Raw genomic sequence first — 27,472 nt, 5'->3', positions numbered from 1 at the left:
TGCTCTGGGGATTCAGGGATCTGCTGCTGCCTCAATCACACGTTCACTCTGCTTTAGGAGGGGCACAAGGCTCATTTGTGAGCTCTGTGACCCTCGCTGGCTCTTGCCAGGGTGGTGGAGGGGTCTGTATTTAGGGAACAGGGAGTCCCTGGGGGATTTGGGGAGCCCAGGAGAGCTGAGCTTGGGCAGAGCTGTCCCAGCCTGGCTCTGCAGGGGTGGGAGCTGCTGCTGAGCAGCTTGGCCCCATCAAAGCGCACCCCTGGCACTCTGCTCCAGCGCTCCAGGGATGGGGGAGCAGAGGAAGCAGCCAGGAAGGGCCAGAGCTGGCAGAGAGGGAGGCAGGGATACCCGGGAGAGTGTGAAGAGAGCTGGGAGGTCCTGGTGCTCTTCACACAGAGCTCCAGAGGGGAGCCCATTTGTGCTGAAACATCTTCAGATGTCCCACTCTGCCCCATTGTAGGAATTTATTGTTATCAGGGCTTTTAAATGTTAAGGCAGTGCCACAGAACACTCAGTTATGCCAGAATCTCTCTCCTTGCTCAGCCCCAGCCCTTGGGAGGGAAGGCTGGGAATGGCTTTTTTTCTCAGACCTGGTAGTTTTGGAAATCTCACAGTTGTTGTTTGTTTCTTTTCCTTCAGTTTGGGAGCAGGCAGCCAAACACTTCTTTACAAGTTTGTTGATATTCTCCTTGGTTTGCTCCTCTTGCCAAGCTTACACAACTCTGACTTCATGTGCTGTGCTCTGCTTTGCATTTCTTTTGCAGATGCTTTTCTGCTTATCTGTCTTCACCTTCCTGCTCTAACTGGACGTTTAACTTCTCTATTTTTACCTTGTTTTTTCTTGGAAGGTCTGTTTGAACTGCCCTCTCTTGCTGTTTGATGCTTTCTAGTGCTCTTCCCCACCTTGTTTTCTCCTCTGTGCTGCTGCTCCAAGTTGCTCTCTTGTGCTTTTCCCACTCCCAGTTATACTTTAAAAATCTTGAGCAACAGATTGGAGCACTGGCAGGACATTTGTCAGGACTCTGCAGGGAGGAGCAGAAAAAAAAGAGATGAGCTCTGTTCCTTCCAGCTTCCTGTTGACACAAATTATTGAAGCTATGCTAATGGGAGACACAGCCACGCAGAGGAGATTCAATTTTGTGTCAAAGCATCTTCTGGAGAGCAAACCACAAACAAAATGAATGTGTGCAAGAAGAGAGGCATTTTGAAAAACTATTTGCTGTAAATCTGGGGGATTTTCAGTGCTATTCCATGTTGGGTTAAAAAAAAAAAGAAATTCTAAATGTTTATTTCACTGTAAGAAAATCCTGTGCTCGTTAGCAAAAGCCAGATTTGTACAATAATGCTGAGCAATGGGATAGAATTTGGCTGGTTATTGCTCTCTTTTATATGCCAGAGGGGATTTTCTTAAAGGTCAAGGCTGGAGAACGCTGCCCTGCAATCTGGATGCAGCTCAGAGAGGGAAGACATTTGGGGACACTCAGATTTGATATTTCAGTCAGTTTTATGCGTTCCACTCGATCAAACCTGGGGCCAGCACTGAACTCTCTGGTTCCACCACTCTGGCAAGACTGAGGTGAAGGCAGGGCAGCCAGAGGGGTGCAGGGACCTTTCCCTGCCCTGTCCCTGCAGGGAGCTGCTGAATTCCCTCTGCCTGCCCAGGGCTGCAGCAGGAGCTCCCTCTGTCCCAGGCAGGGCAGGGCTGCTCCGGGGACACCAGGACATGGTGGCAGGGCTAGGACAGCCCCATGGGACGTGTGACAGTGTCTGCATCAAATTCCATGTGCCCAGCAGCAAATATTTGCCCCACTGGCCAGTTCTGTGGCCTTTATCCATAGGAATTTTGGATTTACAGAAGGATATTGGATTTACAGATTTCAAGTGAAGTCAGAGATCTGTGCATCTCCAGGTGCTTTTCCTCCAAGCAGAAATTTCTCAAGAACAGAATTCCTGCATAAAAAACCTGAATAAAACCTGTTTTAATTGTCTGTCAGCCAGTAAAGATTTTGGTCTCCTTGCCTTGTTTTAGAGCAAAACATGTTGATGGATTTGTCGTGCAAGACCTGAAAGTAAATTCACAAAACTGTGTCAGAAGGAAGGTGAAAACATTGTGAGCGTTTTGGGCAAAAGACAATTTAAGACCAGGTTTGAACACTGAACTGGAGCAAAATTGATAAATAAAATTATAAGTTTAAATGCATAACTAGAAATCTAAATACATTAAACCTAGTAGTGTGTTTGCTCTTTGCACCTCTTTATAGAGCTGGTTTAGTTTAATCTAGTCTTGGAATATGAAGAGAATATTCCAACCTTTCCTGCTGATTTTGCTTTCCTAAAATAAGTAAGGTCACTTGAAAATCCTGGTTAAAAAAAAAAAAAAACAGAGATCCTTAAATAATAAATAAACCTCAATGTGGTGATGATTTTTTCTGTTCCACACAGCCACTAATTCTCTCAGCTCTCTATTCATCAATCCTTGCATGCACTCTCAAGTGCTTTATATATAAACAGAGTATGGCAGTATTTTGCTTTGACCAGCATTTACTGCCATCAGGATAATTTAAAGCAAAAATAGAATTTTTGATTACATTCCTGAATTTTGTAGTAGGTTGTTGCCACTCTGCCCTGTTCTCCTCTGCACTAAAAAGCAGCAGTGGGAGCTCTTGATGTCCATTACAGACTTGCATTGCATTGGACATTCCTAGGGGCAGGAAATTCAAATGGACTTTTTAACTGTTTCTTACCTTCTAGTGGAAGAAACTGTTTTCGAACAGAGGCTGTAAATATTCAAAACAGGCCTGTAAAACTGGGGTTCAAGTCCTTCGTGTTATCTGCTGGTTCTGCTACAATACAGACTCAGAATCTCCTTTTGTGCTTGGTTAAGGCAAATATCCACACCACACCTGAAGGCCACATTGTGGATATTAAATGTGATTTCTTGTGCAATATTAATATATTATTACAAAGGAAACGTGTGTGTTATATAGCCTATTAAATTATCTTAGAAAATAATTGTTTCAGTAGAAATCTAGGCTATATCTGCTCCTTCAGTGTGTGCCTGTGGTGACTCAGAGCTGAGGAGGATCAGGGGGGTGACACTCCCCTTCCTGACGCAGGAATCTGTCACCCATCCAGGAAATTCCCTCCTGTGGTGATGGCTCCACCAGGGCAATCCCCACCCCATCCTCTCCCTCTCCTCCAGGGCAGCTCTCCCACATCATGTCCACAGCTCCCACCAGCACTGCCATTCCCCTCTGGCATTCCTGGATATTCCACTTCCACCCTCAGCTCCAGCCCCCTCTGAGATGGATGCAAAGTGTCCTGGTTTCTTTTTGGGGTGTGTGAGCACCACCCCTGCTCTCCGAGGTGTTTTTAGTGGGTGGCTCAGTTTAAAATGCTGTGAAATCCCTGTTTGGGTATCCCCAAGGAGTCCTCTGGCTCTCCCTGCTGGGCCTAGCAGGGGCTGGCTGGTGGTGTCTGAGGAGTGGCATTGCATCATGGAAACCCACCATAGAAACCCAACATGGAAATCTCCACCCTGGAAATCCACCCTGGAAACCCACCCTCGAAATCTCCAACATGGAAATGCACTATGGAATTCCAACATGGAAACCCACCCTGGAAATCCACCCTGGAAATCCACACTGTAAATCTACCATGGAAACCCAGCATGGAAATCCACCATGAAAACCCACCCTGGAAACTTACCCTAGAAATCCAACCTGGAAACGCATTCTGGAAACTCACCCTGCAAACCCAACCTGGAAATCCACACTGGAAATCCTACATGGAAACCCAGTCTAGAAATCTACTCTGGAAACCCAATCTGGAAAGTCACCATGAAAACTCACCCTGGAAATCCACACTAGAAACCCACCATGGAACTCTCCACCCTGGAAACCCACTATGGAATTCCAACAGGGAAACCCACCTGCAAACCCAACCTGGAAATCCACCCTGGAAATCTACCATGGAAACCCAGCATGGAAATCTCTACCCTGGAAATCTACATCCTGGAAGGCCATTCTGGAAACCCACCCTGGAAACTCAGCAGGGAAACTCACCCTGCAAATCCACCCTGGAAATCTCCACCCCTGGAATTTTCATCCTGGAAATCTCCACCCTGGAAAACCACTATGGAAATCCACCCTGGAAATCCAACCTGGAAACCTACCCTGGAAACCCACCAGGGAAATCCACCATGCAAATCCACTGTGGAATTCTAACATGGAAATCTCCATCCTGGAAATCTTCATCCTGGAAATTCACCATGGAAATTTCCACCCTGGAAAACCACCCTGGAAACCCACCAGGGAAATCTCCACCCTGGAATTCCAACACAGAAATCTCCACCCTGGAAATCTCCACACTGGAAATCCACACTGGAAACCCACCAGGGAAATCCACCCTGGAAATCCACCATGCAAATTCACACTGGAATTCCAGCATGGAAATCTCCACCCTGGAAATCTCCATCCTGGAAATCCACCCTGGAAATTTCCACTATGGAAATCCACCCTCAAACCCGCTCTGGAAACCCACCCTGGAAACCCATTCTGAAAACCTGGAAATCCACCATGGAAATCCACCATGAAGACCCACCCGAAATCCACCCTGGAAATCCACGATTGATTCCTTTCTCTACAAGTTTCACTGAACTCAGTATTTTTATGGAAACCTCCTATTTGAACTGGACCTCATCTGTAAGAAGCCCCACAAACAAGAAAATCTCTTTCTGTTGCTGTGAGCCCCAAACGCTTCTGAGAAGCGCTGAAGCTCAAGGCCATCAAAATAAGCATGAGCACAAATGTTTCCCTGCTCAGAACACTGAACTCCCTGTTCCCATAGCAGTGCAATAAAGTATTTTTTCATTCAGCATTTTCTCACTGCTGGAAGAGCACCCAGGAAGGAGTCCCCAGAGCCTCTCAATTTCCATCAACTTTTTTCCTTCTCTAAATTTTCATTCCAAATAAAGGGCTCCAGAAGCCTCTGGATCCCTCATGGGATTACCTTTAGATTATTCTTGTATACCAGGCGTGTCTTGATCTGTGCTCTACCCTTGTATGCTCATAGCATGTTTTCCTTCATTTTAATCCTCATGTCTTCCTTAAATCTCACTTTCCTCACTGTTTACACATTTTGCCAGTGTCTCTTCCACCAGCCATCATCTCCTTGCCAGATGCCTTCTTGCCCAACCCTGCAAGCCAGGAGATGTTTTTATGTCTCTGACTGTGACAATTTTCTGGTTCTTTGGGATTTTTTTAAATCCTGTTTTTCCAACTGTTGTAGAAAACTTTATTTTTCTCTCATGGATGCACTCTGCTAATTTGTAAGCCAGTTCATGCAGCTCTTCCAAGGGCATGAGGTTTTTATTTAAGACTTTTTTTTTGCATCCTGTAGAAGCTCTTGATGGTTTGCACCTCATCAGCTGTAATTCTAATGTGAAAATATTCCAGCAGTTAATGACATGGTGATTAGTGGGAGAGCTGTGCCTCTCGGGTTGCGGTTCTCATGCTGCAGGGGAAGTGCTGGAGGCCAGAAAATGCCCTTGGAAATTCTGGATAGCTGGAGCAGACAGCCCAAATCCCTGTGGGAAGGGCCAGCACAGCCCCAGGGGCTGAGCAGCTCCATCTCAGGAGGTGCTGCCAGAGCCCCAGAGGGTGAGGAGGGAGCAGGAGGGGAAGGAGGTGAGGAAATATCAGCGGCAGCCAAAGGCAAGGGGGAGATGCTGCTGATCCTGGGCAGGGATTGAGGGGAAATGCACCAGGGGCAGATCTCACCTGGGAGATGAGACCCCTGCAAAGCCTCAGGAACACCTCCCTGAGGTACAAAACTCACCATGCAGGTCCAGGGAAATGATCCTGGCATTCCCAGTCCCGCTGTGCTGTCTTTGCTTTGGGTCCTGCTGGAAAACCACTGGGATATTGGGACACAAAGCAGATGATGGATTTTGGACCTTACTAGCCCAAGAGATTTGGTAACAGGATGCCTTGGCAAGAGCAAACAGAGTTTGGAGGATTAAATCAAGATTGCAAGAAGATTTAGTCAGATGGTGTCACTGACATATTTTCTGAAAAATCCTTTTGCTAGGATTTTTCTCCTGAGAAGCTGAGAAGCCTCAGAAAAGAAATGTAAATAATAACTATTTGATGGCTGTAGAATGTAGTCTAGAGATGCTTTACCAACAGGTGCATCTTTGATTGGGCTCATGCAAATTGGTTTTACTTGATGACCAATCACAGCCAGCTGTGTCAAGCTCTGAGTTTGTCACAGGTTTTTATTTTTTTAAAAACTTTCTGATGTTTTTTCTTTTTTAGAATAGTTTTAGTATATAATGTAATGTAATATAATATAATTATATAATATCATATTTAATATAATATAATATAATATAATTATAAACATAATATATAATATCAGCCTTCTGAAACATAGAGTCAAGACTCTCATCTCTCACCTAGTCCTGGAGACTTGCAAACACCACCATAAGAGGGGTTTACCAGGAAAAACAAAATTACATCAGACTTCTGCAAGCAAGAGATGTTTAAAATGTAGAAATTTGTTTCTGTGATGATTAACCCAATCACTGTAATAAAACATTACTAGTCTTCCCAGAATAAGTATATAAGCAGTTGTACTCAACAATAAAATTGGGATTTTTCAACCTTCACACCAAATCCCAGTCTCTCTCTCTTCATCACTGATGGAAACCACTGAAGGATCACCAAGTTCTGTTCCAGTTCCCATCTCCCCTGCACTCTGCTCGTGCACCCAAACTGATTTGTAGGAGCTGTTTCACCCTTCAGTGGCAGTGCCAGGGTCTGGGTGGGCTTTGGGTGTTGTTGGCTGGGGGCTGTGTACAAATTTCAAATAGGACAGGACTGCTAAAAATGTGTTTTGTTTTATTTTTTAGCAATAGTTTCATTACATGGTTATGATAAAGGGAAGATGCTATTAGCTCACATTTTAGCCAGTAGACTACGAACTTAATGTTACAACTTATTTTATAAGTTTTTTGACTAATTACACAAAGCAAAAGCATATTGAGAGTAGTTCTATTTAATTGCTGTAAGTGCACGTACTTTTGGTTAAAACGATGTTTGCTTATTTTGAATACAGTATTTGCTTGTAAGCCTTAAAACATAAACACAGAGCTGTGTGTCAGCTCCTGCTGGCAGAGGAGGGTGTCAGCTGCACGCAGGGTCTGCTGCCCTCCATCCTCCTGGGAGGAACCAAACCTGTGGGAACTCAGCCCTCTGGAAAAGCATTCAGGGTTTGCTCACGTGTGAGAGAAGAAATGTTCACCAATCTCAACAAAGAAGCACATGGAGGGCACAAAAAGGTAACACAGATGCTTCCCAGGTAGTAATAATAATAATAATAATAGTAATAATAATAATAATAATAATATCATCAAAATTACAGTAATTTAATATTAAAATACAGTACAGACGCTGTGTTTAAAGTGCAGATGTAGTGAAAAACCTTGGCCAAAGTTAATTGACTCCCACACAGAACTTGTGTCAAATGTATCCTTCCAGCACTTTCCACACAGCTGCTCCATTCCTCCTCCCTCTGAAGGGTCTCAGATTTTGTGTCTCAGTTTGTTGGCCTCCAAGGGCCCCTCTCTGTGCTTCATCTCTCACTCTCACAAGATAACTCAGCATTTATGGAGTGACCAGCCACATTTCTGAGCCTCGGCCTGAAAATGGATATTTCAGCCTGAAAAGGGACATTTCAGCCTGAAAAGGGACATTTAAGCCTCAAAATGGACTTCAGGTCATTTTCCTGGTGCCATATGAAGAGATAAAGAAGGCAATTTCTTTGTTAAATTTTTTTGATGTAATTTTCTTCGTTAAATCCCTGAAATTGTAACATAGCCAGCCCATAATGCAAACCAAGACTGCAGACTCTCCAGGGGCCCTGTGCAGGTCACTGTGGGGCAAAGGGACCTTCCCTTTGTGCATGGAAAGGGAAAATCCCATGGCAGAGACCCCCATCCCCTGGTGAACACTGAGATCACACCAGAAAACTGGAGAATTTTACTTCAGGAGCTTCAGTCACAAATTCTGATCCTCATTAATGCATTTGGAAGGAGGCAAGTTTATAGCTGGACATCCATAGGAAAAGTGGATTTTTTTTATTTCATGGAATTTCTTCACTCTTAAGATGAGCCCACCCTTAGAGCAGCCAGAGATGAGTTCAATCTCAGCTGAAAGTAGTTTTGTTTTGGTTTTTTTTAATGAGAGAGGTTGAAGAAGTGTTCACCCATCCAAGTTTTCCCATTTTGAAGCTCCTAGAAAGTTCCAGCTGCTCTGGGTGGGTGTAACAGACTGCCCAGAGCATCTGGGTGTTGTTTCAGCTCCCATGAAGCACCAGATGGGCAGCTGGAGTTCTCAGCTTGTAGAAAGGGCAGTTAATGAACCCTCAAAAGAGAGAAATCTCTGACAGAACAGGCTTAGGAACACCCACAGCCCAGGGCTCCTGCCTGAGCAGGTGTTATAAATGAGAAGCTTGACTAGGCCGATATTCCAGCAGCAATCAATTTATTAATTAAAATGGTAAAGTATGAGCAATACAGTGCTGGGTACAGTGGGGGAAGTTTTCCCTCCAACTGCACACCAATAGTTGAGGCTTACTGATATTTATAGAGGTACTCCTAAGCTTTCTCAGCAGTTTCTATTCCCAAATTTTACTCATCAGCAGTTTCTATTCCCAATTTTTACGTCACAATTCCATACACTATTGTGATTTAGTTTTTCTCAAGATGTATCCCAGAAAAGGAGTATCCCAGGTGGTGGTGGTGGTCTGGTTTCTGAAAGAAGAAAGAAGTATCCCATCTGGTGAGGTCCAGCTCTCCAGATGTGGGCCCAACTTTTAATTGCAAGGACTATAAATCTCATGACAGTTATGTCCAGCTTCCCTTGGTCGAAACCATTAATCCTTGAGTTGATGTTCATCTTTTCTCAAGCTGCTTTTCATGTTTTATTAAGGCCTGAGATAAGCATGCTTCCTTTGTATACATTCTAAAACTATAGTTTCAAAGATCCTTGCTACAAGATATATTCTAAAATTATACTTCAAAAGGTTAATATTGCAAAACTCTTTAAGGATTAGCTACAAGCAGAACGTTTCTGTCAAACAGCAACATCCTTAACGCTTGAATTCAAATGCTCCTAAATCAACTTAAGACTTATAAAGGTTAATTGCGAACAAAAGATAGGTTCAAAGGCCTTTTTCCATGCTTTACTTTCCTCAGTTATTGTCAGAATTTGTCTTCATAACTGTCCTATGGTCGGTTTCCACACATATCACAGTGACAAATACACACGTTGCCTGTATGTACCTGACACAAAACACAGTTTGGTATTTCACACAGGGAACAGGAGAGGGAGATGCCATTCCTGGAGTTAAATCCTACTAAATTCCTACATCCCAGGAAATTCCCCACTGGAAGGGGCAGTGCCACAAATCCTGCAGCCTGGCCAGAGGGATTGGCAGCTTTCTGAAATTAGAGGCAGCACCATCTGCAGGAATTGTTTTTAAATATCATATCTGATTATCTTTGAGGGAGGAGCTGGTGTGGTTTGCTCAGGAACAATCCCCAGCCCCTCAGAGGTGGCAGAGATGTAATTATGCATAATTTAACTCCTCTTAAGGAGTTAACTTAAGCAAAGGAATTATCTGACTCTTTATGAAGAGAGAAAAGGGATTTTTGGTGACTCCTGCTTGGTTACAGCACAATCTGTGCAGTCAAATTTAGAGTTCCACTCTTGGGGTGGTGACACCCCAGAAAGATTTGATACTAAACCAAAGGGAATAAATGGGTTTTTTACTAAATATTTCTTCTCTGTGTCACATCTTGTTGGAGAGGAGAAAAAGCACAGCTGTCACTGTCCTGTCCTGTTCTGTTATAAAGGAACAACCCTGGGTGCGGAAGGATTTTATCCTCACTAGGAAAGAGCTGACATTACAACAAATACTACAAAACCCAACCATTTTCCTTTTAAAATAATAATCTGCAAACTGTAAGCACACAGGTACCTGAGGATATCCCTGTTTGACTGAAAATAAGATGCAAAATTGGAAAATGAGAAGTAAATTCAGCTTGCTAAACTGAGAACTTTTTTCCACTCTCTTGTTTTTTTCTTAAGATGTAAAAATTACTTCTGCTGAAATACTAAGCTCTAGGAGTTGGGGGGATTTTAGATGATTATGGGTTTTGATATCCATGTAAAATACTTCACTGGCTCTGTTAATATTTTCTATTTCATGAGCTTCCCATGTCTGTAAACATTTGACATTGTATTAGATAATTCAGTAATTTGTCATCTAAAAAGATTATGCTCCTGCTCAGAAATGGTGTTCAGCTGCTGAAAAGGAAAATATAAAAATATATAATCCAAATCCCACTTAAAAATTGATAAAAGGTCATTAAAACCTAAATGAAATTCTTCTTTATAAAGAGCCCAGCAGCAATCAGGGAAAATAAAAAAGATTTATGGCAGTTTATGGATGTACAATTAGAATGCTGAAATTTGGTGTGAATTGGGGCTGAATTTATCAGGTTGCATTTTGGGAGGGAAATGATTGACAGGAGATTCCCAGATTTGTAGATACAAGAGGTGAAGCAGCATCTCAGCATGGGAAAGGATAAACCATCCCCCAGCTGTGGCACTTTGAGAGATTTCTCTCCTTTGCCTCAAAAACTCAAACCTGCTTTTCCTACTTGCTCTTTACAAGCTGAATTACTGGATTAGAGGACACTTTGGAGTGATACATGTCTGTTATCTGTGCTTGATAATATATTATTTTAAGTAAACAAGCGTTTGCCAGCAATTAATCTCAATTACAGCTTTCTTACCTCTTGCATGAATGACAATACCCCTACAAAAAATGCCATTTTCTCAGTGTCTTCTTCTCCCTTCCAGTGAAAATGGAAAAGAAAATAGGGAAAGAATCACAGGAAACACAGTCATATGATTTTATTTTTCTTTGGAGGTTTTTACTTAAAGATAGGTAAATAGATTTATTTTAACCTAACCATTGCTTGGCAAAAATAATGTATTTCATGGTCAGTATTTTCTTGTGGAATTTGGAATTTGGCTCTTGCATCAGAACTGAAATATTGAGTAAGTTGTCAGGAATGCTATTCACAAACCACCTTACTTTGGTAGCTGTGAGAATATTTCCTTTCCCTGAGGCCTGGTTTGCACAGCCCACAACCCAACTCCAGTTCCTTAGGTTTTTGGTGAAAACTTCTCATCATGAAGGTATTTTCCACTGGCCTTCCAAATTTAAAGATGCATTTCACCAAACCTAAGTAAACACCACTAAATTAAACAAGTCCTCTCAGCCAGCTGGAAATGCAAGCAAAGCTTTCACGAGGTTTTCTTCCATTTTAAACAGTTTTTGCTCTGCCTGCCCCCAAGCCTCTCCTCAGAGAAGGTATTTTATCTGCACTATGGACAGAGTTGTATTGTTCTGTGCTTTTTGTGCAGTTTGCAAGCAGCAAATCCCACTATTGAGTGTTGTGCTGAGTTGTTGATGTCCCGTGCTGGCGCAGGGACAGCTGAGCACATCCCTGGGACTGCTCTGCCCTCGGGCTGCCAGAGCCTCCTGCTCCCTGCAGCCCCCAGCCCGGGCTCAGGGGGCATTCCCTCTCCCAAATGGCACCAGAGGAGAGGGATCTGCTCAGCAGAGACAGAGAGCAGCCCAAAGATATCTCTATTTAATAGCGAGTTCTCTAGTTTTACATGTAAATGTTGTGTGTGAAGCTGCTGCTGTCCAGAGTACAGCTAGGCAGGACGTGTCATGGGAGCTTTAAAAGAATGTTGTATCAGAATATTTGATAGAAAACATGAACAGGAATGGCATAACAGGGAGTAGTTTAAATCATCCTCAACTTTGATGGTGGGGCAAGAATGGCCACTTGTTATATCAGAATATTTGATAGAAAACACGAGTAGGAATGAAATAACAGGGAGCAGTTTAAATCATCTTCTCCTTTGGTGGTGGGGCAAGAATGGCCGTGTTTTATATCAGAATATACCATAGAAAACATGAACAGGAATGGCATAAAAGGGAGCAGTTTAAATCATCCCCATCTATGGTGGTGGGGCAAGGATAGCCACATGTTATATCAGAATATTCTGAAAAAACCATGAATAGGAATGGCATAGCAGGGAGCAGTTTAAATCATCTTCTTCTTTGGTGGTGGGACAACAATGACCATGTCTTATATCAGAATATCCCATAGAAAACATGAGTAGGAATGACATAACACGGAACAGTTTAAATTATCCTCATCTTTGGTGGTGGGAAAAGAATATTCTGATTTAACACAAGGTTTTATATCAGAATATTCTGTAAAAATCATGAATAGGATTGGCATAACAGGCAGCAGTTTAAATTATCCTCATCTTTGGTGGTGGGACAAGAATATTCTGATTTAACACAAGGTTTTGTATCAGAATATTCTGTAAAAATCATGAATAGGATTGGCATAACAGGGAGCAGTTTAAATCACCACCATCTTTGGTGATGGGGCAAGGATAGCCACATGTTATATCAGAATATTCTATAAAAACCATGAGTAGGAATGGCATAATAGGGAGCAGTTTAAATCATCCCCATCTTTGGTGGTGGGGCAAGAATATTCTGATATAACACATGGTTTTATATCAGAATATTCTATAAAAACCATGAATAGGAATGGCAAAACAGGGAACAATTTAAATCATCCTCATCTTTGGTGGTGGGGCAAGAATGGCCATGTTTTATATCAGAATATTATATAGAAAATATGAATAGGAATGGCCTAACAGGGAGCAGTTTAAATCATCCCCATCTTTGGTAGAGGGACAAGAATATTCTGATATAACACACGGTTTTATATCAGAACATTCTATTAAAAAACCTGAATAGGAATGGCACAACATGGAGTAGTTTAAATCACCCCATCCAAGGATGGCCATGTGGGGATGGCTCGTGGCTGCAGCCTGGGAGGTGGAACTTCTCCTGTTTGTTCCTCACCTGCCCTGTTAGCACAGCACAGTTACTTTTATCTCTTTGCCAGCTCTGCCAAATCGATGTCAGGGAGGTGCCAGCCACTAAATGAATGGTAAATATGCCTGGGCTTTAAGAGGAGAGAAAAGGTAAATATTTAAGAGGTAAATATGCCTGGGCTTTAGGTTTAAGAGGACAGAAAAAGGCAAAATTATAATGATTTTGTCATCACAGTATCATCTTCAAACATACAGACAGTGAGACATTTGGAATTCAGGATTCCCATGCATTTCATCTCCTGTACCTGTGAGGGTGTAACTTTTCAAGATGTTTTTCTGTGTTGGTCTGTAGATGAAGTCACAGCTTGGGTGGATTAAAGAGGTGTGTGAGGAGGAGGAGGAGGGAGGATGCACCCTTGGATCTGCTGAGTTCATCAAACACCCAAGACAAGAAGCAAAATGTCCTGGGTAGGAGCTCCTGTGGGCACAGTGTGGTTCCTCTCCTGAGCTGTGTTTTCTCTGCTTTGTTTTGCAGTTTGCCCAGCTGGTGTCTGTCTACAAATCTTTGGGCCCAGAGAAGTTCCCTCTGATCGAGCAGACGTTCTACCCAAACCACAAGGAGATGGTAGGTGCCAGCAGCAGGGCTAAACCTGCTCCCTGTGCCTCCAAAACAGGGACTGGGGGGCACAATCCCCTTCTCCCATTTACTGCATGTTCCAAAAGCCTTTTTGGCAGTTTTGGGAGGGGATGGGATGGGGTGAACACTTGAAATCACTGTGATGGTGAGCTGGAGGGCACTCATATGGCACAGTGGTCACTTTTCACCTGCCCAGCTGCAGATCTCAGAGAGATTAAATGCTTAAAAAGACACTGAACAGCTCTGAAAGCGCAGGAGTCACTTCCATGGTTGGTTTTCCCCCAGTGTTTCCCTTCCTGGTGCGCTCACAGTGATGTGATGCACTGAGCACTGCAGAGCTTTGAACTCAGCCAAAACCAGGCTGCTTGTGACTTGTGATCTCCAGGTACCTGGGCTAACACTGATTCCCAGAGCTCCACAGACAGAAAATAACACAGATGAGGCTGACAGAGTCCAAGGAGCACCTGGGTGATGGTTTTAGAGTGTGGTTCAGTTTTAGGCAGCAGTGAGGAGCAGGGAGTGGGACACAATGACCCCTAAGGGATCCTTCAAACTTGAGATTGGCTGTAATTGCATTGAAAAAAGCAGAACTTTTGGGTGCATTGCTAAACTGCAGTCCACAGAAACAAAGAACATTTCATTTTGGGGCAAGAACTAATTGTTCAGACTTATAAGTTTATATGGCATATTTTTCTGAGTGTAGCAACCCTGTAAGTGGTTTTCCCTGTCTCCATTCCTCTACATTGCTCATTAAAGTCAGAACTTTTAAGTTATTTCTGAGGTTTTTTTGACTTTTGAATGTCGTTCTCCACAGCCAAGTAATTTTTTTTTACATATTTCTATGGTAATGAATGTTAATGTAGAGAAAATGAATCCATTTGGGTATTGCATTGCCACTGAGAACTGCAGCAAGAGCTGCCTGTGATGACACTCGTTTGTTTGGTTTTATTCCTCCCAAAGAAAGCATCTGGAACTTTGTGGCTTGGGAAATAATCAGGCAGTGTGGTACAAGACAACATTTTGTTTGAATTTCTGGAGTGGGTTGTAAGATGATCTGGAAATCAGTGTCTTCTGATGCTGCACTGAAACCATATCATGTTATTTTGTTTTGGGTTCTCATCACTTTATCAACAGCTGGCCTCACTGGCATTTGTTGATGCAGAATTTGGCAATTACAGTTTTAAATATTTTTCTTGGTGTTCCTTCTGCTTTTTTTCCTTCCCTTTTTGTTCTCCAAACGGGAACCTGGAGCTGTCCCCCCCTCCAGTGCAAACCAGCTCAGGGGGGACGTGGGGAGAGGGAAAAGCCCCAAATCTCTGGGAATTGAGGATCAGCCAGAGGTGCTCCTTTCATCCTCTGCTGGTTTGTGCTGGGGCTTTAGGCAATGCAAGGTAAATAAACAAAGATTCCATTCTTTGGTGTAAAAACAGAGCTGCTTTAATGAAACACTTTTTGAAACAGAAACATTCATCCCAGACTGATCACACAAAACGCTGTGAGGCTTTTGAACTCATTGCTGGCTGAGTCATACCTACAGCCTTTCCCTCAGTAATTAGTTCCCTTTATTTCACTGCATTCCCACCTCCTCTGTTCTCTGCAAAAACCACACAGCTTTTCCAACATAATTGCTGAACAATTTAATTAAAACCTATCTGGAACGCTGAGGAAACACCAGCAATATCCCAGGTGGTGATTTTTTTTTCTCTGTTCACCTATATAGACTCCCTTCTCTCTTCTTTGCCCTACTCTCACCAAAAGTCATGTGAGCCATTTTCAAATTAAATTAAAATGCTGTGCCAGGCTGTGTTTCTGCTCCACCCTCTCATGTAACACAAACACAGTTTCAAGAAGTAAAAAGAAAATCGTTGTAAAAAGAATCTGCTGTTGATAAGGTATCAATGCCACTACAGTAAAAATCCTGATATTAAAATAACATATTTGGAATGCCACGTTGTAGTCAAGGCTCTTGCAGAGTCTTCTTCTGGGAAAATAAAATCTCATTCTGAGGTGGGTTTTGTAAAACTTTCCTTGCCACATTTATTGATATGAGGGGAAAAAAATCTTTGTACCATCCATTGTGGGGAGTTTGGGCAGATTTCAGCTCAGGCAGAAATCAAAGTAGAAATTGTGAAATACCTCATGAGGGATATTTTATAGCAGGAAAAGCAGGAAATTTTTAAAAACTAATTGTGGCACGCAATCATTTGTATTACAGTCTGTCCATAAATATCAGAAAAAGCATTTCTTTGTGCAAGGTGCCCAGAGAAGGCAATCTGGGCTGGGTGAGTTGAGGGTTCAGGTCTAATTACTGTAAAACTAAAATAGGACCAGAGCTCTGGGGAGCTAAAAAGCAGGAAAAAAAGCTTGCTGTTATCCAAAAGGCACCATCCCATCAAAATGATTTGGAGACAAATGCTACAGGACTGGTATTGACTATTAACTACTGAATATTAATCATTGAATATTAACCACTGAATATTAACCATTGAATATTAACCACTGAATTTTAACCTTTGTGGTTATTAAGCTCTGTGGGCTTCTCTAGGTATTGGTTGATCTGACATGAGGAAATAAGGCCTAGCTTTGAATCTTTCTGGAAATTAATAATATAAATGCACAGCACTGTCAGTACATGGCTCTGCCAAAACTGTCACTGCAATATCAATTCTGTTTTGGAAGAAATGTAACTTTTTATTCCTTTTTGTTTCATTTATGTAAGTCTGTAGTCCAAACTGTTAGTGCCTAGGAAATTTTTGGTTTGTCTTGAGCAGAAAACAAACTGCGCTTTACATTTGGCAGCACATAGATATGGTTTTAATTTAGGGTTGTAAATTAAAAGAGCCAGACTGATTTATAGTAAATTAAAAGTGAAACATTGGCTTTTATGTATTAAGGGATACTTATTCCTCAAAGGATGACGACACATTTTCCTGTTGGCCTTGCACCATTTGCGTTTCATTTGAAATGTGTAAACTTAGTCACAGAAAAAGTAAATCTTTTTTAGAAGAGCATTTCCAAACCTGTCCTTTAGATAGCAAAATCTGTCAGAAAAGGCAACTACTGGAGACTCCCATCCTGCCTGAGGGCTCTGCCCCTTTTTTCTGGGGCACAAATAGTCTGGACTTGGGCATTTACACTTCCCTAAGTTTCACCACTGTGAACTGAATTACTTTTATAAACTTAAATACGTGTGTGAAGGATTAGTTACTAACTCCAGTCATCAATTCAGGAAAGTTATGACACTAAAAAAGTTACCAGCAAAATGTGCTGTAACCCTTCTCTAGTTTGAGTTCACAAGTAGCCAAACTCACTGACGGGGTATGGTAGGTGTTCATGAAAGAAAAACAATGAAATCCTATTAAACAGGGTCAAACATCTGAGAGCTTCCAGAAATCATTGCAGTGTGAGTTAGGCAATATTTATTGCATGCATTTTCAGGTGAGATTCTAAAGTTTTAACAATGCTGGGGTACAAGTACTGGTCATGTGTTTAAGGAGGTTTTAAGAGCTGCAGCTGCCCTGAAGATGGACATGGTTTTTGTAGCTCTGAGCAGTTTTAGTCTGTCATGATTTGGGCTTGGAATTTGTTCCATGGAAAGCTTAAATCCACGGATTAATGCTTTAACCCATGGACTAAAACTCTGGCTTTTCCTTCAGCAAAGTGTGGTTAGTCCATAGGAATGCTGACCTGGGAAGGGGGTTTTGATTATCAAGGCTGTTTCTTAATTTAGTTATCAATGGAAGTAACAACTCTGCGGATAAAGGAAGCTGTGACATAAGGAAAGTACAAAATGTGGAGCACAGATTGTTTTAATCACAGAAGTGTTCAACTCGATTCAACACATAGGGAAATATTTGTGAATCTTTGTTTTTAATAGCACATTGTTATAATACTTTACATATACACTGTACAATAATTCTTTTGTATCCAAGACTTTCATACAGAAAAAAAAACCAGTTCTATAAAACATTCTGTAGTTCATCAGAAAGATTTGGAATAAAACACGGGGAGCTCTTAACCTGCAGGTGATCAAAACAGGGGGCAAAATTCTGGCAAAATTTGTTCTTGAACATTCACATTGGCAAAATTCTGGCAAAATTTGTTCTTGAGCATTCCTATTGGGAAAATTGGCAAAATTCCGGCAAAATTTGTTCTTGAATATTCATATTGGCAAAATTGACAAAATTCTGAAAAAAATTGTTCTTGAATATTCATATTGGCAAAACTTTTGTTCCTGAATATTCATATTGGCAAAATTGACAAAATTCTGGAAAAATTTGTTCTTGAATATTCGTATTGACAAAATTGGCAAAATTCTGGCAAAATTTGTTCTTGAACATTTATATTGGCAAAATTCTGGCAAAGTTTGTTCTTGAACATTTATATCAGCAAAATTGACAAAATTCTGGCAAAATTTGTTCTTGAACATTTATATCAGCAAAATTGACAAAATTCTCACAAAATTTGTTCTTAAACACTTATATTGGCAAAATTCTGTCAAAATTCTGGCAAAATTTGTTCTTGAACATTCGTATCAGCAAAATTCTGGCAAAATTTTTTCTTGAGTATTCGTATTGGCGAAATCGGCAAAATTCTGGCAAAATTTGTTCTTGAACATTCGTATTGGCAAAATTCTGGCAAAATTTATTCTCGTACATTCATGTTGGCAAGAAGGGGATTTGTTGTGCCTTGGAGGACGCTGCCAGCCCTCTGTGCAAAGCATAACAGAGCAGAGCAGGTGCCTGCAGGAGGCTTGTCCCTCGTCCTGCAGCGGTGCCAGCCCCACGGGCCCTTTGGGGACGCGGCGCTCGTTTCTAGGCCGGTGGGATGGAAGGAGCCTCCCAGGGCGCTGCTTTAGGGAACGTTGGGCGCTCAGGGCTCGCTGATGTCCATGAACTCCTTCTCGGGGGGCGGCCCGCCCCGGTACCAGCTGCAGGTGCCGTCGCTGCGGCGGATGCAGGCGTAGTGGCGCGCCTGGTGGCCCTGCAGCCGCCGCTCCAGCAGCCAGTCCGTCCACAGGCACTCGTTGGGCGCCGTGATGGAGCAGGGCACCGAGTAGCACGTGGTGATCTGGGGAGACACCTGGCCTTCAGCACCCCGCAGCCTCCCGGGACTGGGGGTGTTCCCAAAAGCGGGAATTAACTGCGCTTGTTTGCGTCTATCTGCTCTGCACTCGCCTTGCAGCTTCCTCTGAACTCAGGTTTATACTCAAAAAAAGTGTTCATTCAGATCTATCTGCTCTGCACTCGCCTTGCAGCTTCCTCTAAACAGAGGTTTATTCTCAAAAATAGTGTTTATTTACATCTATCTGCTCTGCACTCGCCTTGCAGCTTCCTCTGACCTGGGCTTTATTCCCAAAAATGGGAATAAACTGTGTTAATTGACATCTATCTGCTCTGCACTCACCTTGCAGCTTCCTCTGACCTGGGCTTTATTCCCAAAAATGGGAATAAACTGTGTTAATTGACATCTATCTGCTCTGCACTCACCTTGCAGCTTCCTCTGACCTGGGCTTTATTCTCAAAAATGGGAATTAACAGTGCTTGTTTACAGTTATCTGCTCTGCATGCACCTTGCAGCTTCCTCTGAACTGGGGTTTATTCCCAAAAATGGGAATAAACTGTGTTAATTGACATCCACCTGCTCTGCACTCACCTTGCAGCTTCCTCTGAACCGAGGTTTATTCTCAAAAAAGTGTTCATTCAGATCTATCTGCTCTGCACTCACCTTGCAACTTCCCTCTGAACAGAGGTTTATTCTCAAAAATAGTGTTTATTTACATCTATCTGCTCTGCACACACGTTGCAGCCTCCCTTGCACTGGACTTTATTCTCAAAAATGGGAATTAACGGTGCTTGTTTACAGTTATCTGCTCTGCACTCACATTGCAGATTTATTTGAACAGAAGTTTATTCTCAAAAATGGGAATAAATGGTGCTTATTTACACCTATCTGCTCTGCACTCACCTTGCAGCCTCCCTTGGACTGGGGGTATTCCCAAAAATGGGAATTAACTGTGCTTGTTTACATCTATCTGCTCTGCAGTCACCTTGCAGCTTCATCTGACCTGGGCTTTATTCTCAAAAAAGTGAATAAACTGTGTTAATTCACATCTATCTGCCCTGCACTCGCCTTACAGCTTCCTCTGAACCGAGGTTTATTCTCAAAAAAAGTGTTTACTCAGATCTATCTGCTCTGCATTCACCTTGCAGCTTCCTCTGACCTGGGGTTTATTCTCAAAAATGTCAACAAACCATGTTTATTTACATTTATCTGCTCTGCACTCACTTTGCAGCTTCCTCTGAACTGGGGTTTATTCTCAAAAATGCGATTAACCGTGATTAATTCAGATTTATCTGCTCTGAAATTACTGTCTGACTTGCAGCTTCCCCTGAACTGAGGTTTATTCTCAAAAATGTGAATAAACACTGTTTATTTCCATTCATCTGCTCTGCACTCACCTTGCAGCCACAGCCCATCTGGTACCTCTGGTTCAGGCTCTTCTTCTGAGACAAGGATAAATCATCCCACGGTTCAATGTAGTTGCACAAGTGGATCAGCACTTTGCCATCACTTAAAATTTGGCCTGCAGCATGGAAAACACAAAAAAATCAAAGCAATAAAAGTGTTTTCTAAATATTAGAAGCGTAAGAACACCTTGAGCTTTTAACTAATTGCACCAAATTAGTCATACTCTAAATTTTTTTTAATTAATTTAATTAGAACAGAGAGAATGTTCTCCTAATTGCACGTTGGATGGATGTAAAAGATTAAAGAAGGATATTTTTCCTAAAGATGTTGATAGTCTGCCAGCAAGGGGTGGATGCAAATGCAGTTAAACTGGATTTTAGGAGTGTCTAGAAAAATTTGTAGGTCCTTGGAACCCCAGGCCTGCAGACACACAGGCAGGTGTTTTCTCATTATGCACCTTTGCATTCCTGGGAAAAGCAGTACTGTTGGTTTTCATCAAATAATAATGGCAAATACTGAATCAAAATTCCTTCTATTTACTGTTTATTGACTTTCCCTTCCTTTGGAACTGCTCTAAGAGTGCTGCAGGAAGGGTGGAAAACGTGTTAGGTCACACTAAACTAGAGCTGAACACAATTTTTACATCCTGTTGTGTTTGTATTTAGCACATAAATGCATTCCTTTGCATATTTTAGCAAATTCACTCCAAGCAGCCACTTCTGAATGCCCAGGAGCATTGATTTTCTCCATTTTACCTGTTAGAAGGTACTGTTTTTTGTTGTTGGCTTCTAGCTTCACTCCACAGAGTGATGAATCAAAAGGGGTGTAGACATACTGGACATCCTTGAGCTTTTCAAAGCCTTTAAACATCTGAAAATGATCAGAAACAGAGTCAGCAGTGGAAAACAAGCATGAAAAAACAATTGCAAAAAAGAGCTGGAAGAGATACAGAGTGAGTCTCTTTAAGGAAGGCTCCAAAGTCTGAATTAATGTGAGAAAACACCAAGAACTGGACTTTTCCTCTACACTTAATGAAATTCATCCAAGAGTTTTAGGAGGGACTTAAGTAGGTCTTGATTTTTTAAATTATAGCTTTTAAAATGTACTTTTCATGGATTATTGAAACATTCTCTTCAGTTTATATTCTAGTGGCATATTCCATTCCAGGAGCAATGCAGAGACAGCATTCACCCTGACCAAAAATGCAAATATTTCTCAGTGTATTCCTCTGGGGAATTTTCTCTTGGCTAGTGGAGTTGTTGGGGTCTCCTGGGACACCACACGTGCTGAGGAGCTGAGCATTTCCTGAGCTTTGTTTTCATATTTGGTCACCAAAGCAGATATGGATTCTCCATTTCCCAAATTCTCACCAGTGGGAGCATCAGAAATGCAGGGCAACCCTGATGAGGGGAGAAAGATGAGGAGGACTCTATCTTATTAGGAGCTTAATTAATTACTTTATTCTACTAAATTATTTTATACTATATTACACTGAATCTAAACAAGCACTCAATTGTTTAGAATTTTGTGACAGTCAGCCAACATCCTGACACACACACTTGGATTCAATTCAGTGAATCAAAACACTCATACCAGAATCTAATTATTGATTCTTTCCAGGTAAACAAACTTCCACAATGCATTCTGCTTGTTTTAAAACAAGACAGGAGTAAAAAGTTGTTTTAAAACAATTACATGAGCAGTAAATGAGATAAGAACTGTTTTTTCCTTTCTCTGAGGTTCAGAGCTGCCATTCCCAGAAATTTCTTTGGGAAGTTGTGCCTTGCTTTTCTCTGTGAAGAGAAATGCAGCCGCATGGGACCTTCTCAAATAACTGCTGGAAAACTTCACCCACCCCTCAGGCTTCCCACCCTGCAAGCCCCAAAATGGAGAGATTTGGGATCAAAACCCTTTTCGGGCTGCCTTCCCCTTAACCAGCAGTTTCAACCCCGAAAAGAGATCAGAAATGAGGCATTAAAGGCTGCAAACAAGCTGAGCAGTGTCCAAGGTGCTGCTGAGTGCCTGTCATCACCTCGTGTGCCACCACCAGCCCGGTGACATCATGCCACGTGCTGACAGCTGGGGACAATGGCAGGGGCTCACAGCTCTGCCAGTTGCAGCTGCTGTCCCTGGAAAATGTGTTTGTGTTCCTCGGGCCCTCCCAGGGGATTTAAACAGCACAGGCCACTAGAAAATACTCTGTCATCTGTTGGTTTTTCTGAGGCTTTATTTATGGAGGGGGGAAGGAAGCCAACGCTGCTGTCACCGCGCGGCCGATCCAAAAATACGAGCTGGGATTTGAAATGCTCTGGAGAATAAAACAAACAGGCCCAGACAGACCAAAACACAAACCAAACTGGCACCCTGGCCAAAGCAGCAGTGGGAAGCACAGAAAATCTGCAAAACGAAGAGGGAAATGTGTCTGTGCAGGGCCACCACATGAGCTCTGCAGGTGAACTTTGCCTCAAGCTCTTTCCACGTTCAGAAACCCTCAGGGCCTTGTAGGGATCAGATTTTCCATGGACATCTCAGCTTTGGTCTAACTTTGGAGGCTTTGTGCAGACAGCACACCTTGCTTTAGCTATAAACCCCCTAAATACCCATAGCAATGCATAATGGAGACTACTTAATATTTAAATGAGTTTAATGTTTGTTTTGTTGCAGGATTTTTGGTTGTTTGGTTAGGTTTTTTTTTATTTACTCTCTGGTTTTGACCTATATAATTGTTACAGCAATTCTAAAGATTATAATCTTGTGTTTAACTCAGTAAATCATATTTAATCTTCTCAATCATATTCTCCCTTCTCTAAAAGCATGGATATTTCTCTGAAGAAAGAGAAATTCTGAAGATTATAATCTTATCTTCAACTCACTAAATCATATTTAATCTTCTCAATCACATTCTTCCTTCTCTAAAAGTATGGATATTTCTCTGAAGAAAGAGAAATTCTGAAGATTATAATCTTATATTTAAATCACTAAATCGTATTTAATCTTCTCAATCATATTCTCCCTTCTCTAAAAGCGTGGACATTTCTCTGCAGAGGGATAAGGTGGTTGGGTTTGGTTCTGCATTGATGCATGGTCCTGGTGGGACTTTATTGGAATAGGGAAACAGGGTGAGGATTTGGGGGGTAGAGAGATGTGACCCTGCTCCTGAAGTCTGTATGGACCCTGTCCCTGTCCTCCTGAGGGGTGGGACCAGCACCAGCACATGGTTTTGCTTGAAGATTTTAGAATGAGTGTGATGATCAATTCAGTTGCAAAAGTATTATGAAGAAATATTCATAAAATTACAAATTAACACATATATATCACGTGTTATCTTCTCTCTTTAATATAATGCTGTAAATACTGCAAGAAAAGAACAGTAATTGAAAGCATTTATGGCTTCTTGACATGCTGACACATTGCTAAAAATGAATAGCCTCATTGTTATTTTTTTTAATTTCTGAAAATGAATATCAAAATTATAGCTAATATTTCTGTCTAGAATAGCAACATTTTAATACTAAGCTTAATGGACTGGATTTAAAATGAGAGAAAGAGAATTTAAGTCATCCCATTAATGGAACAGCTCAACAGAGCAACAGAGCAGAGAAACAGCAGCATTGTGCTGAATGTTACAGTCAAATAAAACCTCCAAGGGCTCTGTGCTCCCTTTCCAAGAGGGGACAATTGATGACGAAAGTGTGAACATCTGAGTGGTCTAAAAGCCCTCCCCAAAACTCACATTGAGGTGATAATTTTCGTGAATTTTGGTCCAATTTTTGATGCATTTTACAGCTCAAAAGAGATGATTTGGGGCTCTGTTCTTCTCTGCTGTGTTACATAAAATAAATTCTCTGTCTGTCCCCGCCCTGGGCATGCAGAGCACCTGGAGTGCTGTGCCCAGTTCTGGCCCCTCAGCTTGGGAAGGACCTTGGGACACTGAGCACATCCAGAGGGGACAACGAGGCTGGAGAGGGGCTGGGAACACAAACCCTGTGAGGAACCACTGAGGGAGCTGGGGCTGCTCAGCCTGGAGAAAAGGAGACTCAGGGCTGCCCCCATCACTCTGCAGCTCCTGAAAGGTGCCTGTGCTCAGCTGGGCTGGGCTCTTTCTCCAGCAGCACTGACACAACCAGAGCACACAGCCTCAAGCTGTGCCAAGGGAAACACAGGTTGGATATCAGGAAAAAGTTTTTCACAGAAATAATGATAAAGTTCTGGAATGGCTGCCCGGGGAGGTGGTGGAGTCCCCATCCTGGGTGTGTTTAACAAAGCCTGGATGTGGCACTGGGTGCCAGGGTTTGGTTGAGGTGTTGGGGCTGGGTTGGACTCGATGACCTTGAAGGTCTCTTCAAACCCAGTGATTCTGTGAATTCTGTGAATTCTGGGGTACCCAGAACCCTGTGCTCAGGGCCACTGAACATCCAAAGGGCCCTGCAGCTTGTGGGACTACAGGGCACCAGGAGAAAGCAGCAGCAGCATTTGAGAGAAGACTGGAATGGTGAACAGGGAATATCCTCACCTTTCACACTCACTGTGGAGTTAAATTCCTTAAAATGCTGCCTCCTGAGGTGAGACATGGTGCGCTCAAGCTATTGCTCTGAGCTCAGCTGCTCAGCAAGCTGACTAATTGTTCAGCATGTTTAATGTTCACCTCAGTTACATCCCTTGGATGTCACAGGTTGTCCCCTCCCTGTCCCTCCTGTGGGGTTTATCAGGCACTGTTGCCTTGCTGGGTTTATTTTGGTGCCACACTGGGTGCACAGAGGGTGGGCAGGTCACAGAGCTCCTGTTTTCCCACCAAAATCCTTCCCCAAACCCCTCCCTTCCCCAAATCCCTCCCTGCCTGGAGCAGGGAGCTGGGTCCTGGGGCAGGGGAAAGTTTGGTCCTGGGGCAGGGGAAGGTTTGGTCCTGGGGAAGGGGAAGGTTTGGTCCTGAGCTCTCTCTGGTCAGGAGGAAGGATTTGAGTGGTGGGGGTTATCACAACCCTTCTGTTGTTAGTCTAAATTGAATAAAAGTTTTTAAAATGCCCCTCAGTTGCCCCATCTCTGGGTCAGGAGAAGAGTATTGTGTGTGATGATGTAGAGCATCTTTCTTAAAAAACACATCTCTGCTTTGTCCAGGCCTGGCTGACTTGGAATTAAATAAACTCCTGTTCCTGCTGCCTGAGTTTTGAACAGGCCTCCACTGGTGAAAACTCCAAAGCAGCTTCAATACACAAATCTATTTCAGAGATTTCAGTGTGATAAGAATGGGATTATCGACTGAAAATAATCCCTCAGATTAGACTTCTCATTCTTCCTGTTTGTGCTGAGGTAGGAGATGATTTGCATTTCTCTCAAGCTCCTGAGGTGCTGCAGAGGAGCAGCAGAACATTGCAGTGCCAGTGGGAGGAAAGGGAATTCTCTGGCATTGATGTATTTATTTCTGTAAGGAAACATTTGACTATATCCTTAACATTTAAGAAGATGGGAAGTGGCAGATGGTGACAGCTTTGGGGTTTGTTTTAGCAAGGTAGAGATTGACTTAATTGCCATAAAACCTTACCAGGAGTCATGTGGGATAACCATCCCTGTGAATACTTTGAGATATTCTTGTTTAACAAAGATTCTTCCTACTCAAGCTCCTGTGAGGTGATTCTATCAGTGGATACAACTTGAATGACTGAATATTTTTTTGAGATCATGTAGCCATACATAACGACCTTCCTAAGTCTTCCCAGTAAATGGAGAAGGGCAAAAATTATAAAATAATATTCAGTGAAAAATGAGAGATGAAACTACCTTGAAAACCAGCTCACCTCACCTGTGCACACTCACATATTTTAATTTAGAGAGATTACCTATTTGTGTATTCCAGAAAAAGGTAAATGATCATTTTAATGATTATCATGATCATTTTAGCACCAGTGAGAGTTTGATGGTGACTTCCATGGGCTCAAGTGTATCTTCTTAAATTATGCTAATGAATATATTTCCTTATTGGAGCTGAACAAAGGGTGGGGAAACCCTGTGAGGTTCTGAATCTGTGTCTTGGGGTGTTTGCTTCCCCAGCAGCATTCGCACAAATGGATTCTGCTTTGTGTGAGTAGGAGGGAAGGACTCCTGGCCCTGCAAATATCCAGTGACCAAAGGCTTTGCTCCCCCAGCTGGGAATGCTCCCCTCTCTCTGCAAAGTCTGGATCATGCACAGCTGCCACTCTCAGGGCACAGGTGATCAGGAATTCTCCAAACCCACGTGTGATGACACCACTCCCAGAATGAAACCCATTTTTGGTGCCTCCAAAATCCCAAATAACAAAATTCTTCATCAAAATATCATTATTTAGCAAAAAACTCCAACATATAAAAAAAAAAAAACCTCCTGAATATCATTATTTAGCAAAATTATTCCTCGAAACATCATTATTTAGCAAAAACCTCCTGAATATCAAAAAAAACCACCCTCCTGAATATCATTACTTAGCAAAATTCTTCATCAAAATATCACTATTTAGCAAAAACCTCCTGAATATCAAAAATATCCTCCTGAGTATCAATATTTAGCAAAATTCTTCATCAAAATAACATTATTTAGCAAAAACCTTTTGACTATAAAAAAAAACCCTCCTGAATATAATTATTTAGCAAAATTATTCCTCGAAACATCATTATTTAGCAAAAACCTTCTGAATATCAAAAAACCACCCTCCTGAATATCATTATTTAGCAAAATTCTTCATCAAAACATCATTATTTAGCAAAAATCTACTGAATATCAAATAAAACACCTCTGAATATAATTATTTAGCAAAAACCTCCTGAATATCAAAAAACCCTCCTGAATATCATTATTTAGCAAAATTCTTGATAAAAAATATCATTATTTAACAAATATTTCCTGAATATGAAAATAAACCCCTCCTGAATATCATTATTTAGCAAAATTCTTCATCAAAATATCATTATTTAGCAAAAACCTACTTATTAGAAAAAAAACCCTCCTGAATATCATTATTTAGCAAAAACCTCCTGAATAGCAAAAAAACCCTCCTGAATATCATTATTTAGCAAAATTCTTCATCAAAATATCATTAGTTAGCAAAAACCCTCCTGAATATCAAAATTAACCACCTTGAATATCATTATTTAGCAAAATTCTTGATCAAAAATATCATTATTTAACAAAAATCTCCTGAATATCAAAAAAAAACCCTTCTGAATAACATTATTTAGCAAAAAGTTCCTGAATATCAAAAAGCACCCCTGAATATCATTATTTAGCAAAATTCTTCATCAAAATATCATTATTTAGCAAAAAACCTCCTGAATATCAAATAAAACACCTCTGAATATAATTATTTAGCAAAAACCTCGTGAATATCAA

At 41.8% G+C, this 27,472-nt stretch overlaps 2 protein-coding genes across 2 annotated transcripts in view; one reads left to right on the top strand and one right to left on the bottom strand.

Annotated features, from left to right (window-relative positions):
- Window positions 1-27,472, top strand: part of SYN2 (synapsin II) — a 187,686-nt gene that overhangs the window by 89,083 nt on the left and 71,131 nt on the right. The window contains 1 exon segment of the mRNA XM_030956650.1: window positions 13,543-13,632. Within this exon segment, the coding sequence (XP_030812510.1) occupies window positions 13,543-13,632 (90 nt within the window).
- Window positions 15,071-27,472, bottom strand: part of TIMP4 (TIMP metallopeptidase inhibitor 4) — a 32,306-nt gene continuing 19,904 nt past the window's right edge. Inside the window, exons 3-5 of the mRNA XM_030956651.1 lie at window positions 20,871-20,985; window positions 20,106-20,230; window positions 15,071-18,714 (exon numbers count right to left, since the gene is read on the bottom strand). Of these exons, the coding sequence (XP_030812511.1) occupies window positions 18,517-18,714; window positions 20,106-20,230; window positions 20,871-20,985 (438 nt within the window). The 3' untranslated portion in view covers window positions 15,071-18,516. The remainder of the gene's footprint in view (window positions 18,715-20,105; window positions 20,231-20,870; window positions 20,986-27,472) is intronic.

The sequence above is a fragment of the Camarhynchus parvulus genome, chromosome 12 (genome assembly GCF_901933205.1).
Source record: "Camarhynchus parvulus chromosome 12, STF_HiC, whole genome shotgun sequence".
In the NCBI taxonomy this organism is placed as follows: Eukaryota; Metazoa; Chordata; class Aves; order Passeriformes; family Thraupidae; genus Camarhynchus; species Camarhynchus parvulus.
Note: the sequence above shows the minus strand (reverse complement) of the source record. Positions and strands in the feature narration are given on the sequence as shown.